This window comes from Coregonus lavaretus (assembly GCF_964263955.1).
Source record: "Coregonus lavaretus genome assembly, chromosome: 16".
Lineage (NCBI taxonomy): Eukaryota > Metazoa > Chordata > Actinopteri > Salmoniformes > Salmonidae > Coregonus > Coregonus lavaretus.
In genome coordinates this window covers 6,184,125-6,208,985 of record NC_140003.1, presented here as the reverse complement: position 1 = coordinate 6,208,985, position 24,861 = coordinate 6,184,125, and the positions used below count along the sequence as shown (strand labels likewise).

Below are 24,861 nucleotides of genomic sequence, written 5' to 3'. Positions count from 1 at the left end.
TAATTCCCCGAGAAGGCGTTTTTTGTTGGATATATTGGCATGGGTGTTGTTACCCCAGAGACGAAGTCGAGGGCCGACAAACCGCACCAATATATCCAACAAACGCCGGCTTCGAGGGCATTATCACTTTCATACAACGGGTTACCAACATATTCAAATAATGATCGATATATTTTCATTAAAAACTTTATTTTCTTAATTTATTCGTACTATTTCATCCTTCCACAAAATATATAGCCCCAACACAGATCTAGGATTGCTAGAGACGCGACTCAGTCATTCGTTCTTTTTGTTCTGTATCTATGGACGCGACCCAGTCATTCAGTCTTTTTGTTCTGTATCGATAGACGCGACCCAGTCGTTTGTTCTAAATGTTCCATTGCCATACTGGCTGGCAATGTTCTTATCCCTTGCTTGCTAGCCAGCCAACTACGGCTAATTTAAAATAATATAATTGTATATGGCACTACAACAAACCTGCCAAGAGAGGGCCGCCCACCAAAACTCACGGACCAGGCAAGGATGCCATTAATCAGAGAGGCAACAAAGAGACCAAAGATAACCCTGAAGGAGCTGCAAAGCTCCACAGCGGAGATTGGAGTATCTGTCCATAGGACCACTTTAAGCTGTACACTCCACAGAGCTGGGCTTTACGGAAGAGTGGCCAGAAATAAGCCATTGCTTAAAGAAAAAAATAAGCAAACACGTTTGGTGTTCGCCAAAAGGCATGTGGGAGATTCCCCAAACATATGGAAGGTACTCTGGTCAGATGAGACAACAATTGAGCTTTTTGGCCATCAAGGACAATGCTATGTCTGGCGCAAACCCAACACATCTCGTCACCCCGAGAACACCATCCCCACAGTGAAGCATGGTGGTGGCAGCATCATGCTGTGGGGATGTTTTTCATCGGCAGGGAAACTGGTCAGAATTGAAGGAATGGTGGATGGCGCTAAATACAGGGAAATTCTTGAGGAAAACCTGTTTCAGTCTTCCAGAGATTTGAGACTGGGATGGAGGTTCACCTTCCAGCAGGACAATGACCCTAAGCATACTGCTAAAGCAACACTTGAGTGGTTTAAGGGGAAACATTTAAATGTATTGGAATGGCCTAGTCAAATCCCAGACCTCAATCCAATTGAGAATCTGTGGTATGACTTAAAGAATGCAGTAGACCAGCGGAACCCATCCAACTTGAAGGAGCTGGAGCAGTTTTGCCTTGAAGAATGGGCAAAAGTCCCAGTGGCTAGATGTGCCAAGCATATAGAGACATACCCCAAGAGACTTGCAGCTGTAATTGCTGCAAAAGGTGGCTCTACAAAGTATTGACTTTGTGGGGGGTGAATAGTTATGCATGCTCAAGTTCTGTTTTTTTGTCTTATTTCTTGTTTGTTTCACAAAAAAAGTGGTAGGCATGTTGTGTAAATCAAATGATACAAATCCATTTTAATACCAGGTTGTAAGGCAACAAAATAGGAAAAATGCCAAGGTGGGTGAATACTTTCGCAAGCCACTGTACATACAGAATAATATGAAATGCTATGAGACCAGCTTTGAGAGTTTGGTAGATCGCTTCATGCACAATACTTGTAAGCCCAGTGGTAGTGGTTTGAATGCAGACATGTTTCTATCCTTAACCAAAGCTAACCCTCACCTTAACTACTCACTAGCATGCTTAAACTTAACCTTACCCTAATATGTGCAAAACACATACGTGAAAAGACACACATAATTAGGTGAAAAAACTCATGCATATACATACATTTACATATAGTGAGCTGCTAATGTAATCACTGATCTATGAACCAATCGTGTGATTTTGTGCTGTTCCATCAGGCCATTATTTACCAGAACAACACCTGTTGGAGCCCCACCGGCACCTCCATAACATTATGAGAAATAGGCACCTCCACAACATCATGACAAATATCTGACCCTGTGTCAGTGGTTGGGGGCCACTTCTACCTACTCCTAGGCTTCATTGCTCCAGGCCTAATGTGCTCTCAGCTGCAAAATATGCCAGAGGCCAAGACTATTTGTACTTCCCATGCCCCACCCACTGTTACAGGAGGAGATTACAGTGAATTAATAATTAACCAAAACAAGCTGGCAAACATCAAATATGTAAAAGGTGGTGATGTTTATATGCCAACGATTAAGACGGCAAGCGAAGCACTTATGCAACCCAAAGCAATTTCTCCACAGTCCAATGTGTCACTAACACACAGTATGTGGAACTGCATCCGTCAGATAGAGCCAGATAGATCTATAACACTTTCCTTGTTTTCAAGCCTTGTGTTGGTTAAAATATAAAAGGAATGAATTAGAAATGTAGAATGTACCAACCGCAAGGCAGGGTGAGACTCTTCTTTGACCTCATTCATCAGGTATTTCATAGTTCCTGGCTACAGGTATCAATTGTTTCTCCTGTAAGATAACTTTTGCTTGTTAGTGGGAATAAGCATTGCAAAGATCAGGGAACTTACAGTGGGGAAAAAAAGTATTTAGTCAGCCACCAATTGTGCAAGTTCTCCCACTTAAAAAGATGAGAGAGGCCTGTAATTTTCATCATAGGTACACGTCAACTATGACAGACAAAATGAGAATTGTTTATACAGGTAACAAGCTGAGATTAGGAGCACACTCTTAAAGGGAGTGCTCCTAATCTCAGCTTGTTACCTGTATAAAAGACACCTGTCCACAGAAGCAATCAAAATCAGATTCCAAACTCTCCACCATGGCCAAGAAAAAAGAGCTCTCCAAGGATGTCAGGGACAAGATTGTTGACCTACACAAGTCTGGAATGGGCTACAAGACCATCGCCAAGCAGCTTGGTGAAAAGGTGACAACAGTTGGTGCGTTTATTCGCAAATGGAAGAAACACAAAAGAACTGTCAATCTCCCTCGGCCTTGGGCTCCAAGCAAGATCTCACCTCGTGGAGTTGCAATGATCATGAGAACGGTGAGGAATCAGCCCAGAACTACACGGGAGGATCTTGTCAATGATCTCAAGGCAGCTGGGACCATAGTCACCAAGAAAACAATTGGTAACACACTATGCCGCGAAGGACTGAAATCCTGCAGCACCCGCAAGGTCCCCCTGCTCAAGAAAGCACATATACAGGGCCGTCTGAAGTTTGCCAATGAACATCTGACTGATTCAGAGGAGAACTGGGTGAAAGTGTTGTGGTCAGATGAGACCAAAATCGAGCTCTTTGGCATCAACTCAACTCGCCGTGTTTGGAGGAAGAGGAATGCTGCCTATGACCCCAAGAACACCATCCCCACCGTCAAACATGGAGGTGGAAACATTATGCTTTGGGAGTGTTTTTCTGCTAAGGGGACAGGACAACTTCACCGCATCAAAGGGACGATGGACGGGGCCATGTACCGTCAAATCTTGGGTTGGAACCTCCTTCCATCAGCCAGGGCATTGAAAATGGGTCGTGGATGGGTATTCCAGCATGACAATGACCCAAAACACATGGCCAAGGCAACAAAGGAGTGGCTCAAGAAGAAGCACATTAAGGTCCTGGAGTGGCATAGCCAGTCTCCAGACCTTAATCCCATAGAAAATCTGTGGAGGGAGCTGAAGGTTCGAGTTGCCAAACGTCAGCCTCGAAACCTTAATGACTTGGAGAAGATCTGCAAAGAGGAGTGGGACAAAATCCCTCCTGAGATGTGTGCAAACCTGGTGGCCAACTACAAGAAACGTCTGACCTCTGCGATTGCCAACAAGGGTTTTGCCACCAAGTACTAAGTCATGTTTTGCAGAGGGGTCAAATACTTATTTCCCTCATTAAAATGCAAATCAATTTATAACATTTTTGACATGCGTTTTTCTGGATTTTGTTGTTGTTATTCTGTCTCTCACTGTTCAAATAAACCTACCATAAAAATTATAGACTGATCATGTCTTTGTCAGTGGGCAAACGTACAAAATCAGCAGGGGATCAAATACTTTTTTCCCTCACTGTAGTTTAATGGCTGTGATACGAGAAAACTGAGGATGTATCAACAACATGGTAGTTACTCCACAATACTAACCTAATTGACAGAGTGGAAAGAATGAAGCCTGTACAGAATAAAACTATTCCAAAACAATGCATCCTGTACGCAACAAGGCACTAAAGTAATACTGCAAAAAATGTGGCAAAGCAATTCACTTTTTGTCCTGAATACAAAGTGTTATGTTTGGGGCAAACCCAATACAACACATTACTGAGTACCACTCTCCATTTTTCAAGCATTGTGGTGGCTGCTCATGTTATGGGTATGCTTGTAATTGTTAAGGATGGGGAGTTTTTCAGGATAAAAAAGCACAGGAAAAATCCTAGAGGAAAACCTGGTTCAGTCTGCTTTCCACCAGACACTGGGAGATTAATCACCTTTCAGCAGGACAATAACATAAAACACAATTTAATACATTTTGAGTTCATGCGGTAACACAACAAAATGTGGAATAAGTCAAGGAGTATGAATACTTTCTGAAAACACCGTAATTCACAACCCCCTGATTTCAGCCCTCTTTTTCTGTGTAGATGTGTGCCACTTGTGAGGAGAATGATTTTCCACCTATATCCTCAGAGGCACATATGCCATTGACCTTCAGCAACGGATCATTCTAAAGCGCAATAAAAAACACTGACTGTATCAACTCCAGAGCAGAGAGTCTCACCAGCTTGTGTAAAGATCTGTAAACTGTACCCCTTGTTAAACCAATGACTCCATATTCACAGAGAGTTACAGTTTTGTTTAGCAGTTTTAGTGCAACAGTGTTTTATGTCTTTAGGGAAACAGTTCAGATGCAACTTAATTTGGGATCTAACTATGAACACAACAAAAGATCTTTGAAACGAGGCCCAGGTTGATGGAATTAACAATATATTGCCTATTCTCCTATTAGTGTTGGTCCAAAATCTCTATTGAAGACCAAGTCACGGGTATTTCAGATAAGGTCATCCTAAAATCCAAATTGACACGATAAAATAATAATTACACAATAATAACCTGCACCAATAGACACAATTTGTGCCAGAAAGTACACTATATCACATACTTTTCTAGTAAAGTACCAAGTACAATCAAATAAAGTCTACTGAGACTCCTGTGTATCAGAAATATGAATATCTCTTTCATAGGTCCATCCTTAGGTTTGTCAATAGCAAGGCCACAAAAAAGAGTCATGCCACATGCATGAGTTTCAATTTGTTTCCTTTTTCCATTAATCTTTACATCCCTTCTGCCTATCCAAGCACCATGTGGGACTTCCAGATACCACCAACTCATTGCCTACCAAGACCAGTAATACAATATCAAAATAATACGATGTCATCATCTTTGCCAAATTATTCTCTCTCTCATTCTCTGATCATGTACATTATCCAAGCACAGTCAATGAATTATTCACACCAGGGACACATGATCCTTTGTTCATTGTGGAAGGTTATGATGAAAAATACAATGCATTTCTTGCTTTGCAATAAAAGTAATTTCACTGTCATGCCAAATCAGCCACAGACTTGGAGTTGAAAACATTTATTCATTATATCATGAGTTTATATAGACCATGACGAAGAAAACAACTTCCATTGAGTGAAGCTGCTATTTAGGGGTTCAGTGTTTTGAGTCATTGAGGATTACCATTCATGTTCATAACGGACAATGTGTCACTTGTTACATTTTCATTTACTAATTGTATGGGTATGGGTATGGGTGTGGGAGGGTTGGGGTTGGGAGAGGTGAGGTGAGGGGGTGGAGATGTTGAGAGAGAGAGAGAGAGAGAGAGAGAGAGAGAGAGAGAGAGAGAGAGAGAGAGAGAGAGAGAGAGAGAGAGAGAGAGAGAGAGAGAGAGAGAGAGAGAGAGAGAGAGAGAGAGAGAGAGAGAGAGAGAGAGAGAGAGAGAGAGAGACTCCATTGATAAATCACATCACAGTTGCAAAGTTTACAGCCTACAAAACAAAACAGTTGAGTGTTAGTGAAACTAGTTCTATGAAGCCATTAATAAGATAGACATTCAGGATATAAAAAAGGCAATCCTATCCAAATACTAAAATAAGTCTCTTAAGTCTAGTCCATTACAGAGAAACGAGGGATGCAAACCAGGGTTGATAAACGACAGAGCGTTGACCGAATTATCTACAGAGGCCCAGTAATAGTTTAGCAACCAAGGTTGAGTCCCAAATGGCACCCTATTTCCTATATAGTGCACTACTTTTGACCAGAGCCCGAATTGGGTGCCATTTGGGATCCATCCCAAGTCATTCCTCACTGGCTGAGGAAATGGGACATAAAATGCAGGATAGCATCTTTAGTCATATGCTCCCAAGATTACCATCCCAACCTGTTACTCTGGCAATGTTGGCCACATTTGAATGTTGGCTTTAAGCATTCAGATCTCTCAGCCTACCATTTTCAGGTGATGCCCTGCATGCATTTACACTCAAATGTGTAGTTTAGAACATTCTTGCTAAAAATACAAATCCTGTGTCTATTTGCTTATCCATCATAATGTATTGTGTGGTAATAGGCAACCTGATGGGTGAAAGGACTGGGGATTTTAGAGTGTTTTGCTCAAGTAGGCCTACATTCACATTACTGCTTATGAAGGAAATTTGCTGAAGGCTATACAGGTCCAAGTGTATGGATGAAATAAAATAATTAATTGTCATCACAATCATTTAGCATTGTATGTAGGCTACAGGCTAAATAACAGTGATAATTTCACGGTGCAAAATCTGTGGATATAGGCTAATGTTTGCACTTACTTATTGTTCTCCAATGTGGGGAAAAGGGTTGAGGCTATTTTAGGCTTCAAACATGGAAATGCGACAGAAAAAAAGATACAATGGCACAGTCAGATAATTTACAAAGGCAGGCTGGCGCGCGGGCGTGCTTTACAGCCTCCCACCAATGTTTTTATCGGTTTGGCACCGAAAAGGGAAAACAAGTTTACTCCGGGCTATAAAAAAGCGGTAAGGTTCATATTCTCAGTAACACTAAATGAAAGTCCTGCAGGTTACGGGAGAAAAGGCAATATTTCCCCATACCGTAAACAACAGACAAATAGGCGACCTACATATCTATATAATCCACTGAGTGTACAAAACATTAAGAACACCTTCCTAATATTTAGTTCCACCCCCTCCCCCCTTTTGCCCTCAGAACAGTCTCAATTCATTGGGGAATGGACTTTACAAGGTGTCGAAAGCGTTCCACAGTGATGCTACCAATGTTGACTCCAATGCCTCCCACAGTTGTGTCAAGTTGGCTGGATGGATGTCCTTTGGGTGGTGGACCATTCTTGACACATGGGAAACTGTTGAGCGTGAAAAACCCATCAGCATTGCAGTTCTTGACACAAACCGGTGTGCCTGGCACCTACCACCATACTCCGTTCAAAGGCACTTAAATATTTTGTCTTGACCATTCATCCTCTGAATGGCACACATACACAATCCATGTCTCAATTGTCTCAAGGTTTAAAAAACCTTCTTTAAACTGTCTCCCCCCCTTCATCTACACTGATTGAAGTGGATTTAACAAGTGACATCAATAAGGGATCATAGCTTTCACCTGGACTCACATGGTCAGTCTATGTAATGGAAAGAACAGGTGTTCATAATATTTTGTACACTCAGTGTATGTATATGCACTGAGAATACATAACATTAATATATTGTATTCTAGTAAAATAGACTAAGCAATTGAAATTGTTTATAGCAGCCTATAGTGAAAAAATGCATTGTAGTGTGTGTGATGGGTAAAATAATATCGTTGGTGTAGGTTAAACTTGGAGTCACATTTCCAATTGCTCACAAGATTAATTAGATATTAGCATAAAATGAACAAAACATCAACTTGTAGACATTTATATAAATGTGTAAGAGGATTTCAGACCACTGTAGACTCTTTTTGGGAGTCTTAAATATCAACTACAATGTGGCACTTGAATTCCTCATGCGACGAACCGATGCTGAGAAATAATTGCAATTCAACATTTTGACAGAGACTAATAATAATAATAGACCTATTATAATAATAATAATAATGATAATAATAATAATAAAACAGGCTCGTAATAATAGCTAATTTAGGCTAATTAATTAATTAACAAAACAACAACGCAAGAAAGGTAAATATTTCATTTCATGGACATTTGCATCATTGTGCATTTTCAGGGAACCTTCTTTAGCATAATTTGTTTGCAAATGAATGTATATGTACGTTATCGATGAGAAAACCATAGACTATTATAATATAAGGGGACCTTAGGCAAACCTGAAATTCCCGAGATCTCAAGGGCTGATGACCATCCTCACTCCTCAGCAATTTGGAAGAATGTTTTCTCTAAAACCCAAACGATGCTATTTGCAGACGGTGTCCTCGATAACTTATAAGCTTATCCACCCCAAATTGCCATTTGCATGCGGACTAAGTTATTACCGTTACGACCGTTACAGTCGCGCTGCACAACAAGGTGCACACCTGGAACAGACAGACAAGCGATAATAATAATAATGTAGCCCAAATAAATGCCCCGGACTCATCGGTGTTCTTACCGGAGCAGTTCCAGCCGGTAGGCGTCTGACAGTCGCTCAGGGAAGACGGGAAAGCGCAAAGTTGCTCTACAGGTAAAGTGGCGAGAAACGAAACGATGGTGATCCAGAACCAATCTCCCACTGTCCGGCTCCACTGGTTCGGGCGTCGGGGCTCCGCCGCCACCGACAGACCCATTTCAGTTCAGCGGCGTCCCCCAAGAAGACAAGCGAGCTGGGCAGAAGAGGAAGACACGCACCAACAGCTCCGGTCCAGACGTTAGCTGTTTCAGCAGGGCGCTCACTGACCAAGAAAGGGACATTTTCCGTGCAAGAAAGCGTGCCCCATGAAGTGATGAACCAACGGTTCCGCCCGATCCAAGGTGGTGCAGCTACAATATGAAGGGGGTTCGGGTGCTAAGGGGGGGGGGGGGGGGGGGGGGGGGTAGCCAGGTAAATCAGCGTAATAGGACGGGCAGGCAGGTAGTGGATGATGTTCAACAATGAGGGGAGAAAATAACAAATAAAAAGAAAGAGGTGGGTGGAAGGAAGGAAGAAATAGAAACTAAAATAATATTTATATCCCACGGTTTCGATACGGCGACGTCCTAGTAATATCCAGAAATGCCACCGGCTTCCTTGATAAGCGGTCGGTTAGTGGTGTTCAGACGCTCAGTGAGTCCGTTAGTTGCGCTCCCCTCCTCATCTCTCTATATCTGGAATCAGCGTTGCGCGGACAAGCAGCAGGTTAGAAGTCTGGTTATGATCACGTGGTGTCGGATGCGTAAGAGGGGGAGGGGTTCTCGGTAATTATACAACGCTGATTGGAGGAAAAAATAATTCTGGAGAGAAAGAGCGAGAGAGCGAGAGAGATTGAGAGAGAGAGAGAGAGAGGTTTGTGCTTTCATTCCGACCCACACAACCCACTGGGGAAAAACTGGTTGAATCAACCTTGTTTCACGTCATTTCAACCAAACAAATATATGTGAAGACGTTGAATCAACGTGGAAAACTGATTGGGTTTGCAAAAATATATAAACGTTAAGGACATTTAGTATATTTTTCAACAAATGTTTTACCTAAATCCAATGACATGGTGACATTTTTTGTTGTTTCAACCAAATGTACATCAAAACTAGACGTTGAACTGACTGGAATGGTCAGTCTGTTTAATGCTTGGCCTTGGAATGAACGGGTTTCGGCTTTAGTCACAGCTGAACCTTACAGGTTGGGAAGGCTATTGTTGTCATAGCGCGATACACAACGTAAACCCAGTAATAATTGATAAGCTATTGGACACAAAGGCACTGTTATTTTTACCGCTTCTTTTTATAACGGAAATTGGAGCCGATGCATTGGGAAGCCCCAGCTTGTAGGCCTAGTCTAATGGCACAAACAGGCCACTGTTTTCGTGGCCAAATGTGGTGTCAAAATTCAGCCAAACATCTTTGACCTCGTGACGGTGCGTGCAGCTCCATTTCTCCTTATGGTTCGTTCTTCTGTAGTATAGGCCAACTGTTCATTGCCTGGGTGGGATAACAGATCTTAACTCCACCATACAAATACAATGATAACCAAGTAATACACATAATTGATTTAGCCTACAATTGCTTTGACTCTGTGTTGCAGTTATTTATTGGACTAGATAATAAGCATTTGCATTTCCTGTCTTTAAAAGTGATATGACCATAATAACAAAGCACTCAAACATAGTATATATTATGCCTGTATAGTACACTGTACCTATGATATAATAGCCTAAACACTAATTTTTCAGTCTCCTCCAATGGCATGCTTGTTTTTTTTTTCTGTCGGTCAGTTATTCATAGACAAATAACACGACACTGTAAAGGGGTTACCATGAATTTGACAGTAGCTTACAGACAGCTCGGTGGCAAGTAAAATTATGTATTTCATATTACAGTACACCTACTGTAATATAAATACGGGATCAAAGCAAGTACTGTGTAATGACCCACAGTACAATAGCTTAAAATGTACTGTATTATATTGTACAAAAAAGTAAATGCTAAAGTAATCGGAATGAATGAATGAATGGATGAGTTAAATTTGTTGAGGAGAGGGGTTTGTATTTCACATTATTTTACTGTAATTACAAGGGATTGATGCAAGCAGGTTGGCTGCTAGATAAAGTGTTTACAAACATTGCAGCATATTAATGAATATTTGGCGTTGTATATCACTTAACAAAAGGCTTCCTAACTGGCAATGACTACAGGGCAAAACAGATCAAAAGGATATGGCAAAATGCTCAACCGTTTAAGGTTTGAGACTTGCTGCCACTCCAATCTGTCCTCTATACATTTTAAATTGATAGGGCCCTATAACCACATAGGAGTTACATTGGTACAGCATTCTCACTCACAGGTGCAACAAATATAACCTCTTACAAGGCACGCCTCAAAATATGTTAATGAGACAGAAACAACAATATCATTCACCCACTGGTGGTCAAACGTTTTTTGGCGCTCCAAAGATATGGTACGGTACTGTATTCTGTGGGGTGGAATTATAGTGCCATTTGAAATACAGCAATTATTTCCCCACAAACAACATTTTGCCACAAAACACCATAATTTACAGTATGCTGCAGTAAAATGAGTATTTTACAGTTAATAATAAATACAAAATCTGTAAAATTTACATTTTTCCATTATAGTGTAGTGTTCAAACCAAGGACACATTCCCCCCCTCACACAGACTCGAATGCTCGTTCATCCATAAATATTATGTTTCTCTCGCTCTCTCGCAGCAAGGGTGAGGTATTATGAGGACACCATTAGCTACACGTAAACAATACTTTTATGTTAAATAGGTTGTTCTGTACACAGTCAGTGAGTACATAACCATCTGAGTGCACATGGAAGCATATAAGGGAGTTGGCCTTGTTTGTCTGTCTGTGCGTGTGCATGTGTGTGTGTTTGTGCCTTATGTAAAATTGAATCCCTCTTAACCCTTGAACAAATGTAGCCTGACGAGTGATGACTCACACTAAATTCTTCCGCTGGTCTGTCATTCACTACATACTTTAGTCTGAGACTGCCATGATTGAAGTTGTTTGTGGTGACGAGGGGCACGGGGGGCATTGTACAAAATAAAGTCATCAGCGATTGGATCGTCTCTAACCAATCAGAGTATCAAAGCCAATGATGAATTTTCAAACCACCGCTTTACCCAAGTGTGTTCTAGCTCTGGCCCAACCCATCGGTTTCTGGACCAATCATACTTCACCAAATGTGTTCGGATTCGGTGAAGGGTCGGGGAGGTACTCAGATCCAGACTCATTGCGGAGAAGAAACTAACATCTGTGGCCATGGTGTAGCATTTGACCGAGTCTGGGTAGCCAGGCAAGGACATACACTATGTGTGTGCATGTCAGAGAGATAATCTTTGTCAGGGTATTCAAGGACAATGGGGTCTGTGGGGATGCCTGTAAATGCTGGTTTGCGGAGTACATGGGGACAACAGGGAACTTGATGGTTGGTTGTATGCCTGCATATTGAGGACAGTCGGGTGTGTGTGTGTGTGGCTATGTGTATGTAAGAAAGAGAGAGAGAAAGAGATCATGCAAGTGTCTTCATATGAACACATTGCAGCTTGGAGGAAGTTGAGAGTTTTTAGAGCACCATTCCCCAAACAGGCCAATTAGCAGAATAGTGGAGTGTGAACCCAAGGCTGCCTTTTTGCCTGCGCTAATTTGAATGCCAAAAAGAGACTATTCTCTTGGCTGACTTTATCCTTGAATTAGTCTAACGCTACATGTTGAGAAGTGAGAAAGCCTAAGCATACTTACTGCATTGTAGACAACCTTACACGATCATACACAGTAATACATGCAACACCTGAAAATAGCGATAGACATTTTGAGTTAATCACTTTTTACATTTACGCCATTTATCAGACGCTCTTATCCAGAGCGACTTACAAATTGGTGCATTCAACTTATGATAGCCAGTGGGACAACCACCCTATTTTTTTTTTTATGGAGGGGTGCGGGAGGGGGGGTAGAAGGATTACTTTAATACTATTCCAGGTATTCCTTAAAGAGGTAAGGTTTCAAGTGTCTCCGGAAGGTGGTCAGTGACTCCGATGTCCTGGCGTCGTGGGGGAGCTTGTTCCACCATTGGGGTGCCAGAGCAGCGAATAGTTTTGACTGGGCTGAGCGGGAACTGTGCTTCCGTAGAGGTAGTGGGGCTAGCAGGCAAGAGGTGGATGAACATAGTGCCCTCATTTGGGTGTAGGGTCTGATCAGAACCTGAAGGTAAGGAGGTTCCGTTCCCCTCACAGCTCCATAGGCAAGCATCATGGTTTTGTAGTAGATACGAGCTTCAACTGGAAGCCAGTGGAGTGTGCGGAGGAGCAGAGTGACATGAGAGAACTTGGGAAGATTGAACACCAGACGGGCTGCAGCGTTCTGGATAAGTTGTAGGGGTTTAATGGCACAGGCAGGGAGCCCAGCCAACAGCGAGTTGCAGTAATCCAGATGGGAGATGACTGTGCCTGGATTAGGACCTGTGCCGCTTTCTGTGTAAGGTAGGGTCATACTCTGCGAAAGTTGTAGAGCATGAACCTGCAGGATTGGGTCACCGCTTTGATGTTAGCGGAGAACGACAGGGTGTTGTCCAGGGTCATGCCAAGGTTCTTTGCACTCTGGGAGGAGGACACAATGGAGTTGTCAACCGTGATGGTGAGATCATGGAGCGGGCAGTCCTTCCCCGGGAGGAAGAGCAGCTCCGTCTTGCCGAGGTTCAGCTTGAGGTGGTGATCCGACATCCACACTGATATGTCTGCCAGACATGCAGAGATGCGATTCGCCACCTGGTTATCAGAAGGGGGAAAGGAGAAAATGAATTGCGTGTCATCTGCGTAGCAATGATAGGAGAGACCATGTGAGGATATGACAGAGCCAAGTGACTTGGTGTATAAAGAGAATAGGAGAGGGCCTAGAACTTAGCCCTGGGGGACACCAGTGGTGAGAGCACGTGGTGCAGAGACAGATTCTCACACTTCCAATGTGAGGAAAGACCAACAGTGTTAATTCATGGGTAGGTGAAGAAAGTGGTTTGTGAGTGTTAATGCACACACACACACACACACACACACACACACACACACACACACACACACTGTGTGTGTTCAAGGGTTAAGAGGGATTTGATTTGACATAAATTGGAGGCTGTGCATAAGGCCTGTTTAATGATTACTAGATAGATATTCAAAACCATTTTCACTTAGGAAACCATTTAGTGTATCTCCTCCCAAGTCCTTTATGAAATATTTATACCTTTACACAAAGCATAATCTATTTCTATCTTTCTGCGTCATTGGCAGCCGACCAGACTGGTGTCAATGACGCCCATGCAGGTAGTTTTGAGGAGGTTAACCTAAACACAGCAGGCTCGGGGGCTAAAGGCTAATTACATTCCTGACTTGTTGAAATGCACACCATCTCCTGAGAGAGCATTCTAGAGCCACTCTCGCCCTGGTATCAAATATCTGATGATTGATTTTTACCTCATAATTACTATAATGAATTAATAAATAATCAATTTTGTTGCAAATCTGGAAGCTGGCATCATCGAGGGACTCATTCAGTGTGTATTACCGACTTCGAGAGTTGAAAGGTTAGAGTGCACGTTAGTGCACAGGTTGTGCTGTGTAGATTGTACAGTGCAGTTATTACGTTACGTGGACACAATTGTAGCAATATCTACAAAACAAATTTTAGCAAGGCAGCACATTTTGTGAAGGGTCTGGTACCCAGCAAACCTAGGACATTCCCAGGACATTAGCTAACATTAGATTAGAACATTCAATAAACATTCAAAGAACATCATCATCATCATCATCATCATCATCTCCCCTCCAAACATCCATACAATAATTTCCAACCTCTAGTCATGCAATGGTAACATAATCATTCCGTAGTCTTAGACCATTCACAAGATAGTCCATGCCTTGTGACCAGTGACTATAAAACAATGTTGACAAAGCGCCAACATACTAGTTGTCACGTCTTGCCTAGACTCCAGTACAAATCCCCCACTGGCATATGAGAAGGAGTTGACATGGCAACCAGAGAACATTTACATTTTAGCAGACGCTCTTATCCAGAGCAACTTACAGTTAGTGAGTGCATACATTTTCATACTGGTCCCCCGTGGCAATCGAACCCACAACCCTGGCATTGCAAGCGCCGTGCTCTACCAACTGAGCTACATGTGACTATAGAAGAGCCCATAGTAGTTGACTCATGTGTGTCTCCCTGTGTGAACCGTGAATGACTGTGTCCCAAATGGCACCCATTCCCTACATACTTTGACCAGAGCCCTATGGGTCTTGTTCAAAATAAGTACACTATAGGGAATAGGGTGCCATTTGGGACTCAAAAATTGGCTGGTATAGTAATGAGGTGGTGGAGCAGTGTGTCTACACTGTAAAAAATGCTGGGTTAAAAACAACCCAATTTGGGTTATTTGGTAACCCAGCGCTGGGTAAATATTGGACAGAACACATGCTGGGGTATTTTGACCCAGCCAGTTGGGTTGTGTGAATAACCCAACATGTTGGGTTGTTTTGATAGCCCAAACATGGGTTAATTTAATCATCAGTTGTGTTTCTATTCATATTCATGCTGGGTTGACCCAGCAGCTGGGTCTTTTTTAATGTAATCCATAGGTTATTTCCAGGAGCTGTGGCCTATTAGGGGCGTGGCTTTCAGATAGTTATTGTTAGCCACCAGTGAGAGTAAATGTAATTCCTGTTTATCATGTTAAGTTTGTACACTGCACATGTTAATTTTCCTTGAATATTTTTGCACATTACATATTCTAATATAACATTAATAACATTATAATTATAAAGTGGTAACTATCCCAACATTGGGATACAGTATGCATAGGCTCTTGAGGAAATCACACAGTAGTCATTCATTTTGGTACAAGCGATATCAAACTTCATAAGTCAGAGCAATTAAAAGATGACTTCAAAGTGCTCATAGGCAGGCTAAAGGAGACCGACAAGTGGGTTCTCATTTCCGGGCCTCCACGAACAATAGGTTGCGGAATTGATCGCTTTAGTCGTCTCCTCGGTCTACACTACTGGCTTAAATCCTACTGTTCCTTGATGAATTTGGAGTTCATTGACAATTTTGACAACTTCTGGGAGAGGCCCCAGTTTTACAAGAGGGATGGCTTGCATCCAAATAGGAGAGGGGCAAGAGTTATCTCGGCCAACATGAAGGAGGCTCTTATAAAACATTGTTAAAGTAATTCTTCCCATTCCCACTATTTCCCAGAGTTATCATTGTACTTCTACAGATATCCATATTCCCAGGGGTATTATCAGTAATAATCTTGTGACCATGAAGTTGAATTACACTGTTAGCTCTGCAACTGTTAGGCTAATTGGGAAGCCCACTGAGGTAAGCTCGTCCAGTGCTATTATATCAAGTACCACAAATATGGATACCACCACCGTTACATATCAATATACGAAGTTTGATGTCAATGATGGACCTTCTTGGTATCTGGGTGCATGACATGAGCCCATATGTTTTGGTTCTCACATAGATTTGGCTAAATGTCTCGATCGAGGATAAGGACATTGACATTGCTGATTACAACATCTTCAGGTGTGGCATACTGTAAAAAGGAGAGGGGTGGCTATATACAGTACCAGTCAAAAGCTTGGACACACCTACTCATTCAAGGGTTTTTCTTTATTTTTAATATTTTCTACATTGTAGAATAATAGTGAAGACATCAAAACTATGAAATAACACATATGAAATCATGTAGTAACAAAATAAGTGTCCCATGTTTCATGAGCTGAAGTAAAATATCCTAGAAATGTTCTATCCGCACAAAAAGCTTATTTCTCTCAAATCTTGTCCACACATTTGTTTACATCCCTGTTAGTAAGCATTTCTCCTATGCCAAGATAATCCATCCACCTGACAGGTGTGGCATATCAAGAAGCTGATTAAATAGCATGATCATTACACAGGTGCACCTCGTGCAGGGGACAATGAAAGGACACTCTAAAATTTGCAGTTTTGTCACACAACATAATGCCACAGATGTCTCAAGTTTTGAGGGAGCGTGCAATTGGCATGCTGACTTCATGAATGTCCAGCAGAGCTGTTACCAGATAATTTATTGTTCATTTCTCTACCATAAACCGCCTCCAATGTCGTAATTTGTTGTGGGACAGTATGTCCAACTGGCCTCACAATCGCAGACCACGTGTATGGCATTGTGTAGGTGAGCGGTTTGCTGATGTCAACGTTGTGAACAGAGTGCCCCATGGTGGCGGTGGGGTTATGGTATGGGCAGGCATAAGCTACGGACAACGAACACAATTGCAATTTATCGATGGCAATTTGAATGCACAGAAATACCGTGACGAGATCCTGAGGCCCATTGTGAGGCCCATTTTTTGCCTATCTGTATTCCCAGTCATGTGAAATCCATAGATTAGGGCCTAATTAATTTATTTCATTTGACTGATTTCCTCATATGGACTGTAACTCAGAAAAATATTTGAAATGGTTTCATGTTGCATTTATATTTTTGTTCAGTTTTGGCTTACCCCAGCCTCAGACCATTTTAAGAATATTTGTCTTGACTTTAACCCTACTCAACTGATTGCAAAACCCACACAGATGAATGTAAAAAAATCCAGCAAATTCCTAATTGATTCACGTAATTCTGACAAATAGCCCCCACAAGTGCTTGTCTAGTGGTGTCTTTGCTAATGATCTCAGTGGTTAAGAGCTTTGTGCCAGTATCCGAAAGGTCGCTGGTTCTAATCCCCGAGCCGACTAGGTGAAAAATCTGTCGATTTGCCCTTAAGCAAGGCACTTAACCCTAATTGCTCTGGATAAGAGTGTCTGCTAAATGACTAATGGATTAAATAAATAAAAATACTCATCAATACCCCATAATGACAAAGTGAAAACAGTTTTTTTGAAAAATTTATAAAAAAAAGAAAAACAGAAATACCTTATTTACATAAGTATTCAGACCCTTTGCTATGAGACTCGAAATTGAGCTCAGGTTCATCCTGTTTCCATTGATCATCCTTGAGATGTTTCTACAACTTGATTGGAGTCCACCTGTGGTAAATTAAAATAATTGGACATGATTTGGAAAGGCACACACCTGTCTATATAACGTCCAACAGTTGACAGTGCATGTCAGAGCAAAAACCAAGCAATGAGGTCGAAGGAATTGTCATTAGAGCTCTGAGACAGGATTGTGTCGAGGCACAGATCTGGGGAAGGGTACCAAAACATTTCTGAAGCATTGAAGGTCCCAAGAACACAGTGGCCTCCATCATTCTTAAATGGAATAAGTTTGGAACCACCAAGATTGAGAGGATCTGCAGAGAAAAATGGGAGTAACTCCCCAAGTACAGGTGTGCCAAGCTTGTAGCGTCATACCCAAGAAGACTAGAGGCTGTAATTGCTGCCAAAGGCGCTTCAACAAAGTACTGAGCAAGGAGTCTGACATGTACATGTGATATTTCCGTTTTTTATTTGTAATACATTTGCGAACATTTCTTAAAACCAGTTTTTGTTTTATCATTATGGGGTATTGTGTGTAGATTGATGAGGAGAATAAACTATTTAATCCATTTCAGAATAAGGCTGTAAAGTAAAAAAATGTGGAAAAAGTCAAAGGGTCTTAATACTTTCCGAATGCACTTTCAGCAAATTGTGTCAGACTCTGCTATCATTATTGAGAAGAAAAAAAAGAAAAGTGATGCTTTTAATCAGCATTTTAATCTCGGCAGGCTTTTTATTTGAAATTAATAGTAGTTTGATTGACCATGGTCAGCCAGTCGACTGCCTGCCCCTCTCCATTCCTCTAGTAGGCTCGATGGAAGTTCTGTCCATTTCTAGTAAATCTTAGTTTTCATTTCAACAACTTTCTACTTGTGAATAATATTCTGATGGCGCCGGAGAAGATGGCTGCCTTTTTACAGACCTCTAACCAATTGTACTATTATGAGTGTTTTTTCGCGTTATTTGTAATATATTCTGTACATAATATTTCTGCCATCGTCTCTTATAACCAAAAAGAGCTTCTGGATATCAGGACAGCGATTACTCACATCGTATTGGACGAAGATTTTTTCTTCAACGAGGCGGCTGCGAAGGATATCCTACAGACACCCGACAAGACCCAAATCCCCGTCATTCGCAGGAGAAAGAGACAGAGATATCGTGGAAGTAGGTCGGGGTGCCTCGTAAAGATCCGACGGCGAGCGAGTAAACTGCCTCTTCCATCAATCCTATTAGCCAATCTTCAATCATGGAAAATAAATTAGATGACATACGACTATCCTACCAACGGGACATTAAAAACTGTTATATCTTATGTTTCACAGAGTCGTGGCTGAACGACGACATGGACAACATACAGCTAGCAGGCTATACGCTACATCGGCAGGATAGAACGGCTGACTCCGGTAAGACAAGAGGTGGCGGTCTGTGTATATTTGTAAACAACAGCTGGTGCACAAAATCAAATACTAAGGAAGTCTCAAGGTTTTGCTCGCCTGAGGTAGAGTACCTTATGATAAGCTGTAGACCACACTATTTACCAAGAGTTTTCATCTATATTTTTCATAGCTGTCTATTTACCACCACAAACCAATGCTGGCATTAAGATTGCACTCAATGAGCTCTATAAGGCCATAACTAAACAGGAAAATGCTCATCCAGAGGCAGCGCTCCTAGTGGACGGGGACTTTAATGCAGGGAAACTTAAATCCGTTCTACCAGCATGTTAAATGTGCAACCAGAGGAAAAAAAACTCTAGACCACCTTTACTCGACACACAGAGATGCATACAAAGCTCTCCCTCGCCCTCCATTTGGCAATTCTGACCATAACTTTATCCTCCTGATTCCTGCTTATAAGCAAAACCTAAAGCAGGACACACAAGTGACTCGGTTAATAAAAAATGTGGTCAGATGACGCAGATGCTAAGCTACAGGACTGTTTTGCAAGCACAGACTGGAACACGTTCCGGGATTCTTCAAATATCATTGAGGAGTACACCACATCAGTCACTGGCTTCATCAATAAGTGCATTGATGACGTCGTCCCCACAGTGACCGTACGTACATACCAGAAGCCATGGATTACAGGCAACATCCACACTGAGCTAAAGGGTAGAGCTGCCGCTTTCAAGGAGCGGGACTCTAACCCGGACGCTTATAAGAAATCCAGCTATGCCCTCCGACAAACCATCAAACAGGCAAAGAGTCAATACTACACCGGCTCTGACGCTCGTCGAATGTGGCAGGGCTTGAAAACTATTACAGACTACAAAGGGAAGCACAGCCGCGAGCTGCCCAGTGACACAGGCCTACCAGACCAGCTAAACCACTTCTATGCTCACTTCGAGGCAAGCAACACTGAAGCATGCATGAAAGCACCAGCTGTTCCGGATGACTATGTGATTACGCTCTCCGTAGCCGATGTGAGTAAGACTTTTAAGCTGGTCAACATTCACAAGGCCGCATGGCCAGACGGATTATCAGGACGTGTATTCCGAGCATGTGCTGACCAACTGGCAAGTGTCTTCGCCGACATTTTCAACATGTACCTGACTGAGTCTGTAATACCAACATGTTTCAAGCAGACCACCATAGTCCCCGTGCCCAAGGACACTAAGATAACCTGCCTAAATGACTACCGACCCGTAGCACTGATGTCTGTAGCCATGAAGTGCTTTGAAAGGCTGGTCATGGCTCATATCAACACCATTATCCCAGAAAACATAGACCCCACTTCAATTTGCATACCGCCCCAACAGATCCACAGATGAGACAATGTCTATTGCACTCCACACTGCCCTTTCCCACCTACACAAGAGGAACACCTACGTGAGAATGCTATTCATTGACTACAGCTCAGCGTTCAACACCATAGTGCCCTCAAAGCTCATCACTAAGCTAAGGATCCTGGGACTAAACATCTCCCTCTTCAACTGGATCCTGGACTTCCTGATGGGCCGCCCCCAGGTGGTAAGGGTAGGTAACAACACATCTGCCATACTGATTCTCAACACGGGGGCCCCTCAGGGATGCGTGCTCAGTCCCCTCCTGTACTCCCTGTTCACCCATGACTGCATGGCCAGGCACGACTCCAACGCCATCATTATGTTTGCCGACGACACAACAGTGGTAGGCCTGATCACCGACAACAATGAGACAGCGTATAGGGAGGAGGTCAGAGACCTGGCCGTGTGTTGCCAGGATAACAACCTCTCCCTCAACGTGACCAAGACAAAGGAGATGATTGTGGACTACAGGAAAAAAAAGAGGACTGAGCACGCCCCCATTCTCATCGACGGGCTGTAGTGGAACAGGTTGACAGCTTCAAGTTCCTTGGTGTCCACATCACCAATGAACTATCATGGTCCAAACACACCAAGAAAGTTGTGAAGAGGGCACGACAAAGCCTATTCCCCCTCAGGAGACTGAAAAGATTAGGCATGGGTCCTCAGATCCTCAAAAAGTTCTACAGCTGCACCAACGAGAGCATCCTGACTGGTTGCATCACCGCCTGGTATGGCAACTGCTCGGCCTCCGACCGCAAGACACTACAGAGGGTCCCTCACCTTCCTCATGACCATTGATGCCGCACGAGGTGAGATCTTGCATGGAGCCCCAAACCGAGGGTGATTGACCGTCATCTTGAACTTCTTCCATTTTCTAATAATTGCGCCAACAGTTGTTGCCTTCTCACCAAGCTGCTTGCCTATTGTCCTGTAGCCCATCCCAGTCTTGTGCAGGTCTACAATTTTATCCCTGATGTCCTTACACAGCCCTCTGGTCTTGGCCATTGTGGAGAGGTTGGAGTCTGTTTGATTGAGTGTGTGGACAGGTGTCTTTTATACAGGTAACGAGTTCAAACAGGTGCAGTTAATAGGGGTAATGAGTGGAGAACAGGAGAGCTTCTTAAAGAAAAACTATCAGGTCTGTGAGAGACGGAATTCTTACTGGTTGGTAGGTGATCAAATACTTATGTCATGCAATAAAATGCAAATTAATTACTTAAAAATCATACAATGTGATTTTCTGGATTTTTGTTTTAGATTCAGTCTCTCACAGTTGAAGTGTACATATGATAAATATTACAGACCTCTACATGCTTTGTAAGTAGGAAAACCTGCAAAATCAGCAGTGTATCACATACACTGCTCAAAAAATATAGGGAACACTTAAACAACACAATGTAACTCCAGGTCAATCACACTTCTGTGAAATCAAACTGTCCACTTAGGAAGCAACACTTATTGAAAATACATTTCACATGCTGTTGTGCAAATGGAATAGACAACAGGTGGAAATTATAGGCAATTAGCAAGACACCCCCAATAAAGAAGTGGTTCTGCAGGTGGTGACCACAGACCACTTCTCAGTTCCTATGCTTCCTGGCAGATGTTTTGGTCACTTTTGAATGCTGACGGTGCTTTCACTCTAGTGGTAGCATAAGACGGAGTCTACAACCCACACAAGTGGCTCAGGTAGTGCAGCTCATCCAGGATGGCACATCAATGCGAGCTGTGGCAAGAAGGTTTGCTGTGTCTGTCAGCGTAGTGTCCAGAGCATGGAGGCGCTACCAGGAGACAGGCCAGTACATCAGGAGACGTGGAGGAGGCCGTAGGAGGGCAACAACCCAGCAGCAGGACTGCTACCTCCGCCTTTGTGCAAGGAGGAGCAGGAGGAGCACTGCCAGAGCCCTGCAAAATGACCTCCAGCAGGCCACAAATGTGCATGTGTCTGCTCAAACGGTCAGAAACAGACTCCATGAGGGTGATATGAGGGCCCGACGTCCACAGGTGGCATTTGTTCTCTGGCATTTGCCAGAGAAGACCAAGATTGGCAAATTCGCCACTGGCGCCCTGTGCTCTTCACAGATGAAAGCAGGTTCACACTGAGCACGTGACAGACGTGACAGAGTCTGGAGACGCCGTGGAGAATGTTCTGCTGCCTGCAACATCCTCCAGCATGACCGGTTTGGCGGTGGGTCAGTCATGGTGTGGGGTGGCATTTCTTTGGGGGGCCGCACAGCCCTCCATGTGCTCGCCAGAGGTAGCCTGACTGCCATTAGGTACCGAGATGAGATCCTCAGACGCCTTGTGAGACCATATGCTGGTGCGGTTGGCCCTGGGTTCCTCCTAATGCAAGACAATGCTAGACCTCATGTGGCTAGAGTGTGTCAGCAGTTCCTGCAAGAGGAAGGCATTGATGCTATGGACCGCCCGTTCCCCAGACCTGAATCCAATTGAGCACATCTGGGACATCATGTCTCGCTCCATCCACCAACGCCACGTTGCACCACAGACTGTCCAGGAGTTGGCGGATGCTTTAGTCCAGGTCTGGGAGGAGATCCCTCAGGAGACCATCCGCCACCTCATCAGGAGCATGCCCAGGCGTTGTAGGGAGGTCATACAGGCACGTGAAAGCCACACACACTACTAAGCCTCATTTTGACTTGTTTTAAGAACATTACATCAAAGTTGGATTAGCCTGTAGTGTGGTTTTCCACTTTAATTTTGAGGGTGACTCCAAATCCAGACCTCCATGGGTTGATAAATTTGATTTCCATTGATAATTTTTGTGTGATTTTGTTGTCAGCACATTCAACTATGTAAAGAAAAAAGTATTTAATAAGATTATTTCATTCATTCAGATCTAGGATGTGTTGTTTAAGTGTTCCCTTTATTTTTTTTAGCAGTGTACTTGTTCTCCCCACTGTAATGCTTTGTAGGTTAGCAGAAAAACCATGAAATCAGCCCTAGCCTTAACAGGAAGCCAGTTCTAGCCTAAAGAGGCTAGAACTGGAGTAATATGAACAAATGTTTTGATTCTATTCAAGATTCTAGCAGCCATATTTAGTACTAACTAAAGTTTATTTATTGCTTTATCTGGGTAGCCGGAGAGTAGAGCATTGCATTAGTCTAATCTAGAAGTGACAAAAGCATGCATTAGCTTTTTAGCTGCATATTTTTTAGACAAAAAGTTTAGGAACTTTGCAATATTATGAAGATGGAAAAAAGCTGCCCTTGAAATATTATTGATATGTTCATCAAAGAGAGATCAGGGTCCAGAGTAACAACGAGGTCTTTCACAGTTTAATTTGAGATGAATGTACAACCATCAAGATTAGTTGTCAGATCAAACAGAGATATCTTTGTTTCTTGGGACCTAGAACTAGCATCTCTATTTGGTCAGAGTTTAAAAGTAAAACATTTGCCGCCGTCCACTTCCTTATGTCTGAAAACACAGGCTTCCAGGGTAGGCAATTTTCACCATGTTTCATCGAAATGTACAGCTGTGTGTCGTCCGCATAGCAGGGAAAGTTGTCATTGTGTGTCCGAATGACATCACCAAGAGGTGGTCCTAAAACAGAACCTTGAGGAACACTGAAACTTGCAATTGATTTGTCAGAGGACAAACCATCCACAGAGACAAACTGATATCTTTCCGACAGATAAGATCTAAACCAGGGAAGAACTTGTCCGTGTAGACCAATTAGGTTTTCCAATCTCTCCAAAAGAACGTGGTGATCGATGGTGTGCCTCGGTCTGATGCAATTAAAATGTATTTTACCACCTTCACGAGTGCAGTCTCAGTACAATGATGAGGTGTAAAACAAGACTGGAGCTGCACAATAGCTTTTTCTACAATGTTTGAGAGGAATGGGAGATTAGATATACAGTACCAGTCAAAGGTTTGGACACACCTAGTCATTCAAGGGTTTTTCTTCATTTTTACTATTTTTTACATTGTAGAATAATAGTGAAGACATCAAAACTATGAAATAACACATATGGAATCATGTAGTAACCAAAAAAATATTCAAAGTAGCCACCCTTTGCCTTGATTAGAGTTTTGCACAGGTGTGCCTTGTTAAAAGTTAATTTGTGGAATTTCTTTCCTTCTTAATGCGTTTGAGACAATGACTTGTGTTGTGACAAGGTAAGGGTGGTATACAGAAGATAGCCCTATTTGGTAAAATACCAAGTCCATATTACGGTGAGGGAAAAAAGTATTTGATCCCTTGCTGATTTTGTACATTTGCCCACTGACAAAGACATGATCAGTCTATCATTTTAATGGTAGGTTTATTTGAACAGTGAGAGACAGAATAACAACAAAACAATTCAGAAAAACGCATGTCAAAAATGTTATGAATTGATTTGCATTTTAAATGAGGGAAATAAGTATTTGACCCCTCTGCAAAACATTACTTAGTACTTGGTGGCAAAACCCTTGT

The 24,861-nt window shown here is 42.5% G+C and overlaps 1 protein-coding gene across 1 annotated transcript in view; it reads right to left on the bottom strand.

Moving 5' to 3' along the window:
• The window catches only part of LOC311143637 (tomoregulin-2-like), a gene marked incomplete at both ends in the record, with an annotated part of 189,724 nt that extends 180,988 nt beyond the window's left edge, over positions 1-8,736 (bottom strand). The window contains one exon of the mRNA XM_084179505.1: positions 8,562-8,736. Coding sequence (XP_084035631.1) covers positions 8,562-8,736 — 175 coding nt within the window. The remainder of the gene's footprint in view (positions 1-8,561) is intronic.
• Positions 8,737-24,861: the final 16,125 nt, after the last annotated feature.